A 12,208-nucleotide genomic window follows, 5' to 3' on the forward strand; every position below is an offset into this window, starting at 1 on the left:
TAGAAAGGGGCCCACCATGAAACCTAGATTGGTGGGCAACATACTGCCCTTAAATAGTCTGGCACAGTACATGTGGCCTGGCTGTGTGGCCCGTCACCCTAGGTAGTTGAGAGGGTTTGGGAGGAGATCCCTAAGGGCCTCAGTAGTTCTGCTTTTTGGGTTTAGGAACATTATGAGTTTGGGTAAGAAGCATTGTAGCTACAGAAAGATTACAGGGAATGTGAACATAATTTGCAATATTTACCCTGAGTCTCAACTTTCCAATCAAAAGACAAAACAGCAAGGTGGGTTAAAAACAAGATCTGAAGTTGTGCTTGCTTTAGAGAAGGCACACTTTCAGCCTAGTGCAAGTCTATTCCTTATGCATTTGTAGACTCTTTACTGACTACAAGAAACAGATTACCAGATATTAGCTACTCAGGAAGCTGCAATCTGAGGATCATGGTTCCAAGCCAACTAGCTCGGACAGGAAACTGCAGTGGGGGAAGTGCTGGGAGTGGAGCTGTGGCTTTAGTGGTAGAGCATTAGCAGAAGCACAAAAGCTCAGAACAGTGTCCAGGCCCAGAATTCATGCCTCAGGACCAGCAAAACAAACATACATATCACTGACAAATATGGGCTAGACTGGGCCAGCTCTCTCCTCCCTACTGTCTATACACGGCCCATTCCAGTTCCTTCCACAGACCTTTGCTCTAGTTCCCTTGGCTGGGTATGTGCTTTCTCTGCCTGGTTTACCCACTAAACCCATGCTTACCTTCATAAAAGTTTGAGACCGCCTCCACTGGGAAGTTTGAGGGCTCCTCCACTGGGAAGTGTTCCCAGCCTGCCAGGAGAGCTGGCCCTTCTCTGATGATGCACACCATTTTTGCTCTCTGACATCCATCCCTGCCTCTCTAACACTGCAAAGCACCTGCATGTCCAGTGTTCACTGCAGCTCTCAGCAGCTGAGCTTCAGCTGTAGGAGTTTCCTGAGTGCCTGTCAGGTAGCTTGATGAGCTACCTCCCTGGAAGAACAAAGGAATATAATAAGCCATTGTCTGTTCCCAAGTCCCCACTTGCAAGCACCAACAAGGGCATTCCTAGGCTTGAGCCCAATGTGGGTGCCTTTTCCTCCCTGAAGAAGCCTGGTTTCTATTAACCTCTGCAGAACAAACTCATAATGGTGCAGGCACACGTGGCATGGGCTTCTTCAGGAGGCAGGGCAGGGGTGTATGGAGACGGTGTAGTTAGTCTACGAGGCAGGTGCTTCCTGCCAGAGATAGGGGCCTGCCCCTCATCTGGTGCCTTCTGGTCACTGTGTCCATTCCTGGGACTCCAGCCGGTCCCCAGAAGAACTCAAATTTCCCCTTCATCTTCTGAAATGGGGAAATGGAGGTCCATGGAGGTGGAAGGATGAGGGCAAGGCCAAGGCACGCACTTCTACATCTGCATTGCCCGACGGGAGGGCAGAACCTCTCCTACCCCACTTCTGTACCCTCAGGCCTAAAGAACCCGAGTGCAGCCCTTCCTTCCCAGAGCCAGCAATCAGTAATGGAGGCAGACCATCCAACTTTTGTCTGTCACTTCTGTGGATGTAGAGTGGCCGCTGGGAATTGGGTTGGGATAAAACACTGATGGCTGGAGCACAAAGTTGGTTAAGACTGCTGACCAGCTCATAAGTTTACAGTTGGCTCAGCTGCCCTTTCTTGCTCATTCCAAGCTTGTGGTAAGGACATGGCACTGTCACACAATGTCCCCACCTGTTGGTCTGTCTAGAACCTGTTATCTGCAAAACTTCTGCCAGAACCCACAGCCAGATCCCCACAGCACCTGATACTCCATCAGTGGGGTGGGCTCCCATTACCCCATAGGTGAACCTCACAGAATCTGTGCTCTGGGGAAGCAAAAGAGGAGTCTGCCATTAGTTACCCAGGGTGTACCTCCTCCTCACTCTCCAGGCTCCAGTTTCCATTAGACATGGGCAATTGGGTTCAACCATGGGAGCTTGTTAGCCTGCTGCTGGCAGCAGTGGACACCATTCCTGTACCACGATGCCTCCCATTTCAGCTAGCCCATGGTGTACCTACTGGACAAGAAGTGGCCTTAATATGAGGGGAGCTGCCTGTGTACACCTGCTGAGACAGATATCATTGTCACCAGTGCATGGATTGTGGGGCATGCCTGCCCGGATGCCTTGCAGTAAGAGGCAATTAGCTGGCCCCGCCTCCCAGCCTTGGGACCACGTGTAGCCAAGATGGCGCCTGGTGGTGAATCCGGAGGCAGTCCTGTGTGTGACGTAGAATTAGGCCGCCCCTTAGGGTGGTCCCTTGGTTCTCCACTCTTGGCGGACAGCTCAGGTGTCCCTTCACAGCCCCTACATAGGGGCACGTACCCCTCCCCTTCCGCCACTCTGATCTGTTTAAGAGCAGCTCCTTTCCACCATTAAAGTGAGTCTTAGCACTGATTTGGCTCCCCGACTGGACTGTGTTTGTCCTCCATCGAAAGGGGGCTGGGTGTGGGCAGTCTGTCTGCTCTTTCCTCTTCTTGGCTCATCCCTCTGGGTGGGGTGTGTTTTCCCGTCTCTCCCACAGGACTGGAGAGCGCGGGAGGCTAAAAACCCCAACAATGGATAAGAGGGGGTGCAGAAACTCCGAGGAAAGTCTTTCAGTCACACTGCCATCTTATTCCAATTTCCAGTCTGGAGTCTTACATTAAGATAAGTCACTGTTTTAAAGTAACTACTCGGAAGTACCCTGATTTTTAAAAAAGTGTTTAAGAGTGTTATGACATCATAAAATTATTGCTTCAATAAAAGCCTTGTATTCTAAGCAATCTGTTCCAGAAAGCATCCTGGCATCCTAATGTAGAACTCTGAAGAGGCTTGGCACTCAAGCAGTTAAAGAAGTAGCAATTTGAAAAAAAATTCTGCAAAGTTCCTTTATTGATCACCCAGCAGGTGTTTCTTTCATTAAAACAGAATATTAATGAAGCCTTTGATTTACATTCTAAGTCTAACTTACATGATGTGTTTGTTATGCACCATCCTTTGTCCCTAAGTATTGTTATTTCCCAGATAGTTGTTTCTAGATCTCCCCAAGGAATAAGCAATGATAATCTAGCCTGTGTCTGTTGTTTATGCCAACATCCCATTTCATCACTTTATGGCAAGAGGTAAAACTAGCAACCACAAAAATGAAAGAGTAAAATACATTGTGTGAGTATTTCCAAGGAGATGAAACCATTCTGCAGGTGGTACCCAGTTCTTACTCCTGACTTTCCCCAGAAAGAAAGCATGTCAAGAGAACAAGATCCAGGTCTTAAGCTAACAAAGTTAGCAGCACAGTCTGAGCTCCCAGAGGGACTTCCTAAATCACTGGAAATCCTCAGGTGTAAGGGGAGGGTTTCTCAAATGCAGACTGGGGGTTAAGCCTTTCACAACAGTGATCTCGGCCTCAGATGACCTACAAAGGAGGTGCCATTAGCTTGAGCATTTTAGCAATGAAGACTCAGGTGTGGACAAGCAATTTGTCTCCAGTCACAAACCCAGTAAGTGGTGAATCCAGGATTATGTCTCTTCAAGGCTCTCATCATATTAAACCACACTGCCTCTGGCCACCAGAAGAAACCCTGGCTTAGCAATCACAATGCCCTTGCATGTGTCTCCCTGTTGAATAAAGAAATTAGGTACCAATTCCAGCAGCTTATGAGGCTCTTGGCAGCTCAAAGGCTGACCCTGTCCATCTTCCCCTTCTCCAACAAAATGGACCAAAGAGGCAGTGATGTCTGGCTGACACCTGCCACTCAGGTGGTGTATAGCACTTCCTTCCAGCTCCAGGCTGTTTCCCAGCTGTGAACTGACCCTCAATTCTCAGCTGACAGGATTCTACATCACCCTCAAATCAGTTTAGGAACCACACGTTTATGAAGTTTGAAATTAAGTGGCTTGCTAATCCTAAAATCTTTTTTTTTCCCCTGTAGTTGTGGGGCTTGAACTTAGGGCCTGGTTTGCCCCTAAGCTCTTTTGCTCAAAGCTAGTGTTCTACCACTTTGAGCCACAGATCCACTTCTGGTTTTCTGGTTAATTGGAGATAAGACTTGTCTCACAGATTTTCCTGTCTGGACTGGCTTTGAACCATGATCCTCAGATCTCAGGCTGCTGAGTAGCTAGGATTATGGGCATGAGCCACCTGCACCTGGCTAAAATCTCATTTTGGTGTTAGTATCCATTTGTAATACAGGGTTCTTCATTGTGATATTTCCATATGTGCGGTGTAGTTTTCTGGGAAGTTTTGAACTTCTAGATGCCTAGGCTCCCAGCTCACACTAGAACCTCCATGGGGAGCCCAGGAAATTCAGTGTGCTGTAAGGTAAGAGCCTCAGCCTTGCAATCTAGCCTGTCTAGGTTTACTCTCAAAATCCTCATCTCCTGAGGCCTCAAAACCTGAGGTATTATAAAGGAACCCAGAGCCCCAAAGAGATGCCTGGGAGCCACTAACTGATAGACATGTGCTGAGAAACCCAAACCCTGTGTGTGAGGGAACAGTAACAGCAAGGGCCATATCAAACTGCCAAGATGAATAGTACTTGGGAAACTGGCCAAAAGAACTGCAGGGCACCAGGCAATAATGCCTAGCCTCAGAAGGCTCAGCATCGATGACAAGGCCATGTTGAGCTACCACACAGGGAACAAGGAATGCCACTGTAGGTAGAAGGAAGAATTGCTCCATGAGCTCAGGCAACTTTTCAGGAGGTGGCTTTGAGCTTGGCCATGACAGGCTCTTGTTAGACCCAGACACGTGGTGATCCTAGAGGAGTAAGGATGGACACCTGGCTATGTCCCTTCCCAGCATGAGGGAGCAAGGGAGGTGGCACTGCTGTGGCCACTCAGGGATACCTAGGAGTCACTGTGGGGGCTGAAGCTTGCTGCCCCTGATAGTTGTGGGGAGAAAACAGTTGAAAACACATCTTTGCAACTATTTCAATCACTTTCTTGAGAGTGGAATTCACAAAAATTAAAGCATAGTAATCTACCGGGTGAATGGTTAAAACAGTAGCTGTTATTTTTGTTTCAAATGAATATCAATGACCCATTCTAATAATGTGACTTTATTCAATCAATAGAACATGATCTCAGGAAGAGGCCACTGCAAAGGCGCAGTGAAGTTTGCAGGAATCTCAGCCCCTGGAGGACTAGAGAAACCAGGCCTGTTAATCATGAACTTCAAGGAAACACCTGGTGACAGCTGCAAGGACTTTACGGATCGATATACCTCCACCTCCTTATATTACAGATGAGGAAACTGAGGACTGGCAGGGAGTGGGTGTGTTAAGTAACCTTTGAGCTGGTAGCAGCAAATCTCTGGGTTCTTTCCCTCCACCCTCAGCTTACCTCATGTTTCTTTTTTCTTTTCTTTTTTACAGGTATGAGCCACCAGCACCTGGCTTTCCTCATGCTTCACTGGGTCAGACTCTAGGATGGGGTGGGAGAAGTAGCCAGTCCTTGGCCATCAACATTCCCCTCCTATGCACAGGGAAACTGAGTTGAGAAGGGAAATGACTCACCCAAGAGCCAAGACCAGACTCAAGCCTCTTTCATGCCCCTTGCCTCACAGAAGCTTTCAGAATGGACTACAAACGGAATGGCATACAGAGAGGAGACAGGAGGAGTGGAGCAAGTGTAGCGCAAGTGGTCATGTTGGCTGTGGGATGGAGGAGGGCTGTGGCACTTAGACAACCTGCACGTGGCTCCTCAGTAACTCCACAACCCCCTCTTGGGTGAGGAAGACTACCTTGCCAGTGTTCTGGCACCAAACCTCAAAGTGTGCGGGGGCCTCCAGGGCCCTCTTGCCGGCGATTATCACAAAGGGGTAGCCCAACTTGTCGGCGTCTTTTAGCCTGTTTCCAATGGTCAGATGAGTCCTGTCGTCCAGCACAACCTCTCCACAGAGCTGAGGTATCACCTCTGTGATGTGATCGTATAGGTGCCCGGTGAGCTCGGTGGCCTCTGCCTCCTTGCTACCCTTCTTAGGGGGAATGAGGCAGACTTGGTAAGGAGCCAGGAGGCTGGGCCAGCGGATGCAGTCTTCTGTAGAAAATATTTCAATGGCAGCGGCCAAGATCCGTGTTACCCCCAAGCCATAGCAACCCATTTCAGCCAAGGATGGTTTGCCATAGGCATTGGTAAACTGGGCATTGAAAATGGAGGAGTATTTGGTACCCAAATAGAACGTGTGCCCCACCTCGATGCCTTTGGTTTGTGTCAGTGGGCCCTGACAGGTAGGGCAGTTTATTTGCGACAGGCCCAGCAGCTCTAGGTTGGCTGAGAAGTTGCAGCTGGGACAGACTGCAAGCTTGTCCTCTCCAACATCTGCCGGGAGCTGGAACTCGTGAGATAGCATGCCCCCAATACTGCCCACATCTGCCTGGGCCTGGAGAAATGGCAGCCCCAGCCTGTCAAATAGGCTGCAGTAGGCATTGCACACCAGCCTGTAGGTCTTCTGGGCAGCCTCTGGTGAGGAGTCGAAGGTGTACATATCTTTCATGTAGAACTCCCGGCCACGGAGAAGACCGAAGCGGGGCCTGGGCTCGTCCCGAAACTTCCTTGTCACCTGGTAGAGCAGGAAGGGGAGCTGTTTGTAGGACAGATTCTTCTGGGAGGCAACCAGGGTTGTCACGGCTTCCTCATGTGTGGGTCCTAAGCAGTATTCTTTGCCGTGCCTGTCTCTCAGTTTAAGCAGCTCTTTGCCCATCAGGTCCCAGCGGCTGGTGGCTTGCCAGAGCTCTGCTGGGCAGAGGCTGGGCATGTTGACTTTCTGTCCCCCAATGGCTTGCATCTCCTGGTCTATCACCCGCACAAGCTTCTCCATGGCGCGGACGGTGTATGGCAGGAGGTGGTAGCAGCCGGGGCTGGCCGGGAGGATCAGGCCCACCTGCAGCATCAGTCGCTGGCTCTTACAGGTCAAGCTATCAGATTTGCCCTCCAGGACAGGCATCTGGTCTTCCCGAAAGTTCTGTGGCTGGAACATTTGAGACAGTACCAAGCGCTGCCCTTTCCCTGGGGCACAGTGGTGACACCTGTGGGGAACGTATCTGGAGAGCTGGTGATTGCAGGCAGCCAGGGCAGACAATGCCCTGCATTTTGTCAGTAGCCCTTCCATGACAGTCCTTCCCAGGGAAGCCTGATACCTGGAGAAAACAAGTTGTGCAGGGTGAATGTTAACTGAGTTCTGATACCACAGCAGCCATTCAGCTGGGAATCCAGCCAAGTCCCAGAACATCCACTAATTGTGCACGCGTAAATCTTTCCACTTCTAATATTCCAGCATACTTCTGTTATAGCTTACTTTTTCTTGTTGTGTACGGGGGTGGGGGTGGGGGTGAGTGAGTGCACCATGCACACTGGTGCTGGTCCTGGGGCTTAAAGTCAGGGTCTAGGCACTGTCCCTGAGCTTTTTTGCTCAAGGCTAGTGCTCTACCACTTTGAGCCACAGCTCTACTTCCTACATAGTTCATTTTTAACACAATGTACACTGAATATACTGACTACACACTCTGTCCCTCCACCTCCTCATGGCACATGCTAGCTGGCCAGTCCACATCTCCCCTTGGTCTGGTGCTCCAGACCTATATATCCACCTGATCCCTGTGTGCGGGCACAGCTACACCAACTAGCATCTCCTCCCACCCCTCTCTCCTCCACTCTTACTCTGCATGACACCACAAGCCTCCCTCCACCCACAGCAGAAACAAACCTGGGTTTATCTACTCTGCCTCTTAACTGTGGCCATATTTACCAGCCCTCAGGGCGTTTCACACACACCCACCTCCACAGCTGCACCCAGGTCCAGGTCACCACCCCAGCTGTTGCAACAGCCTCCTCATTGGTCTCCTCCTTGCATTCCTGCCTCCTCTGACCAGTTCTCTAGTGCTACTGTCAAGGCTTCCCATACACAGACAATACTGATTTTGTTATTGAATTGGTTTCCTGCTGCCTCAGGATTGAAGTTAAGCTTGTGACCTTCAGGGTGTCCACAGCATGTCCTGGTAGTGTGCTGGTCTTGCAGCCTCATCTCTCTGCTGTCCTTTCCCTGTTCCAGCTGTACCCCATTCATGCTAAACACAGTCTCCCCTGGACACCCTCATTTGCACAGCAACAGCTACTCATATGCTAGACCCCTGGATGGCCATCCTGTTCTCTGGAAAGCCTTCCCTGTCCAATTCACCATACCATGGCCTCCATTAAGCGCTAATCACTTCTTGCGTGACTGCTCGCATGGCTGACACATTTCCATGACTTTTAGCTGCATGCTGGCAAAGCTCAGCTATCTCCTCAGCATGTGGCAGGGGCTTACTAGACAATGTTCAATGAAGATACTATTTTCCTTTTGCGTTTACAAAATATCTCACATGTCTAATGGCATCCAACCATCCACTGATTTTCGCTGATGGACTATAGTAGAACCAGCCACCAGAGTTGTTTTCTGTTACATAATGAGCAGGTGGCTTCCTTCATTTTGTTTTATGTTTAGGAAACATTTCACAAATGGACTTAATGAGTCAAAGGGTAAAGACTCTAGTGAGTACCTCTTCTCAGGAGTCTATGAAGCAACTGTAAGGACCATCACTGGATGCCCCCCACCTCATTAAGTCTTTACCCAGTTACCTGGGTAACCAGCAGACCTGGAGGCAGTTACCACCCCTTTCCCTGAGGTCACATCCTAATCCACCTGGCCACATGCCCTGCCCCTGCCCTGGATAAGGCAGGGCTGGGTGGGGGTCGCCGCTTCTCTCCCGCCATGGATCATCTCGGCCATAGGCCAGTAGTTCAGTAATAAACTTTTTTCTCCTGCCTGAATACTCGTGGCATTCTCCTTTACCGGCTACGTACTTTATTTTATTTTACTTTTTGCTAGTCCTGGGGCTTGAACTCAAGGCCTGAGCACTGTCCCTGGCTTCTTTTTGCTCAAGGCTAGCACTCTGCCAGTTGAGCCACAGAGCCACTTCTGGCCATTTTCTGTATATATGGTGCTAGGGAATCAAACCCAGGGCTTCATGTATACGAGGCAAGCGCTCTTGTCACTAAGCCATATTCCCAGCCCCGGCTACCTACTTTAAAAACCTAACAACAAGGACCTGGCCACATGCTGAGTACAAATTAGTGAGTACAGCTCTCCAGTTATGCCAATAAAAACAAACAACCCACTACCGAAGACTCCAACCTGAGTTTCTGATTCCACAGATCTGGAGCATGGGGAGAAAACTTGTGGCCGGCATTCTTACTACTTAAGCCACACTCCCAATCCTTTTTGGGTTTTTTGTTTTTTATTATGCTCTGGTGGACACAACCACATGCAGCTTTTATTCGCTGAGGTGAGTCTTTTACTTGAGCTGGCCTTAAACTGCGATTCTACCAATAGACATCAAGAATGTCTTGAGTACCTAGGATTACAGATGCTGAGTCAGCAAATCAAGTACTGAGAACTTCTTCTAAGAAGTGCTCAGGTCATGCTGACACTGCTAGTCTAGGGACTACACTTGAAGACACTGCAAAGGCCTTCCTGTGCACCTGCACTAATTCAGACCAGAAATTCTGCTTAGTGTAATAACTGTTATTCCAGGATGTATCTGCAGCATCCAGCAGTGTCTGGACATGGCAGACACTGAATAAATATCCTTTCAAAGAATGGATGGAGGGGCTGGGGATATAGCCTAGTGGCAAGAGTGCCTCCCTCGGATACACGAGCCCCTAGGTTCGATTCCCCAGCACCACATATACAGAAAACGGCCAGAAGCGGCGCTGTGGCTCAAGTGGCAGAGTGCTAGCCTTGAGCGGGAAGAAGCCAGGGACAGTGCTCAGGCCCTGAGTCCAAGGCCCAGGACTGGCCAAAAAAAAAAAAAAAAAGAATGGATGGAATGATTCTTTACCTATCAAACCAGTCTCCATGTGACTACTAGAAAGTCAGCTGACCCAATTACTCCCCAGTTCACAATCCATTAGCAGCTGCCCATCATAGATTTCTCAGGATGGCATCAAAACTTTTCATATTTTGATCCCAACCACCTCTTTCAGCTTCTTATTCTATCATCCCCTGAACATGCCCTCAAATCATTCACCGTTCCTAGGACAAGCCAAACTCCCTCACCTCCCAGCAACTCAAACTCCTCATTCAAAGTTTACTTACTACAAGCAGCTTTCTCCTCCTCTTCCACACAGGAAGTTACTCCCTCTGCACACTCCTGCACAGGAAATGGAACCACTTCCACAACTGTTTTGAGATGCCACTATATGTCAGGTACTGGGGATGCATCATTTCATGTCCTAATCCTCCACTAAAAACTGAGTTCATGCGGTTTTCCACATTGATGTATTTCAGGGTGTAGCACAATGCCTAATATATAGGCTACTATTGACATTTCTTGACCAAACATATTAATAACTGAAATGGAAAGGGGGTATCATAATTAGTTACAGAATTCAAATAAGAGATTTAAGCCCTCAGGTTCCATCCAGCCCCTCTCCTTACACAAAAGGAATTAGTATAACCTTAACTTTCAAATCTATCATCAAACATAGAAACTGAAGTGTGTCTTCAGACTTGTGCAAAGCTGGTCAATCACTCACAACATTTTTACAGAGCACCAGCCTTGTTGAAGGGCAGTCAGCCCTTCCAGCCCAGCTGCCCGGATCCAATCAAGAAAGCCGTACTCAAAGAGTTTACAACAGTGCTTGGAAGTGCCATGGAGTGTTTGCTATTATTATAGCCAAATCATAGGCTCTGAGTTGTGAAGTCACTTGTGTCAGGCGACAGCAACGGGAGTAGATCCACCCCTGGAGGCCAAAAAACGGGCCTCCAAATCTCCAGTTTCCATCATGGACCTGGCGTCAGGTAACAGCACCGGCACGCCAGGGATGACCTTGGTCCAGTCACCACTTCCCGACGAGTTTTCTCCATCATAAAATGGGCAGCTAGGCTCGTTCACTAAGCGGGCTGGCAGGGACTCTCACGACCACCGATCGAGGCCGACCGGGGCGGAAGTGCTGCCCTCACTCTTGCCACAAGAGGCAAGAGATGGGGACAGGTATTGCCAAGAGCCAACTCAACGCGAGAGGGAGACAGGACGCCAGCTCCTGGGGGGGCCCCACGCTCAGCCCTCACTTCCCGCAGCCACCTTCCGGGAATCCCTTACTCGCCGCCGCCAACCACGCTCACCAACAGCGGTCCACACCAGCGCTGCCATTCGCAGCCACGCCAGTCCAGCGCGCCGGCGCCACAAGTCCCGCCTCCTGGCCTGCCAGCCAAACGCCAAGCCGAACCCAGGCGGACGGACCCGCCTCTCTGGCTCCAACTAGAATTGCTTTCCCGGAAGTTGGGCCAAGGACAGAGTGGCTTCGGCTCCGAGATCATAGATTGGCCGGGCACTAGATAGAGAGTCACCAACCCCCCGGAAGTGTGCTCTAGGAAATAGGGAGGCCAAACTCTATGGTCAAAGCCCCCTATTGCCAGGCCCCGCCCCACTCTCTGGTGGGGAGGGGGTGGCGGCGGTCGCTGTGTAACCATGACAACCTGCAGTCAAAGAGTTTTCTTTTTTGCCCGTCCTGGGACTTGAACTCAGGGCCTGAGCATTGTCCCTGGCTTCTTTTTGCTCAAGGCTAGTAGCACTCTACCGCTTGAGCCACAGCGCCACTTCTGGCTTTTTCTATATATGTGGTGCTGAGGAATTGAACCCAGGGCTTCATGCATGCTAGGCAGGCACTCTACCACTAGGCCTTATTCCCAGCCTGGAAGACATTTTTAATTCATCCTCTCAACCCAGCCTCTCAGTTGCCAGTGGCTCAGGCTTGTAATCCTAGCTACTCAGGGGCCTGCCATCTTTATCTAAAGATCGCATTTCAAAGACATGAGACTCTTATCTGCAGTTAACCACCCCAAAAAGCCAGAAGTAGAGCTGTGGCTCAAGTGATAGGGTGCAAGCCTTGAGCAAAAAATAACTAACCAGCACAATAAACAAATAACTTTAAAATTGTGAAGCAGTTGGAGGAAAAAAACCAAAAACACCTTTGTTCTAGTGGTCAGGCTTTTTTTTTTTTTTTTTTGGTGGTGGTGGTGGAGGAAGGAAGGGCCATGCTGGGGTTTGAACTCAGGGCCTGGGCACTACTCTCCTTGAGTATGTTTTGCTCAAGGCTATTGCTCTACCACTTGAGTCATAGCTCCACTTCCAACTTTTTTTT

General features: G+C 49.6%; 1 protein-coding gene across 3 annotated transcripts; it reads right to left on the reverse strand.

Moving 5' to 3' along the window:
* Positions 1-5,014: 5,014 nt before the first annotated feature.
* Pars2 (prolyl-tRNA synthetase 2, mitochondrial) lies at positions 5,015-11,268 on the reverse strand. 3 transcript variants are annotated; one of them, XM_048351398.1, is made up of 3 exons: positions 11,190-11,214; positions 10,161-10,415; positions 5,015-7,164 (listed from the first exon to the last, which is right to left on the reverse strand). In XM_048351398.1, exon 3 carries the CDS (start codon positions 7,134-7,136, stop codon positions 5,706-5,708), a length of 1,431 nt encoding a protein of 476 aa, XP_048207355.1. In that variant the 5' UTR covers positions 7,137-7,164; positions 10,161-10,415; positions 11,190-11,214; the 3' UTR covers positions 5,015-5,705. The 3 variants fall into 3 exon arrangements, with proteins under 3 accessions (XP_048207355.1, XP_048207354.1, XP_048207356.1); XM_048351397.1 differs by having other exon boundaries at positions 10,161-11,028; positions 11,190-11,206; XM_048351399.1 differs by lacking the exon at positions 10,161-10,415 and having other exon boundaries at positions 11,190-11,268.
* Between the last annotated feature and the right edge of the window lie 940 nt (positions 11,269-12,208).

The sequence above is a fragment of the Perognathus longimembris genome, chromosome 7, assembly GCF_023159225.1.
Source record: "Perognathus longimembris pacificus isolate PPM17 chromosome 7, ASM2315922v1, whole genome shotgun sequence".
Lineage (NCBI taxonomy): Eukaryota > Metazoa > Chordata > Mammalia > Rodentia > Heteromyidae > Perognathus > Perognathus longimembris.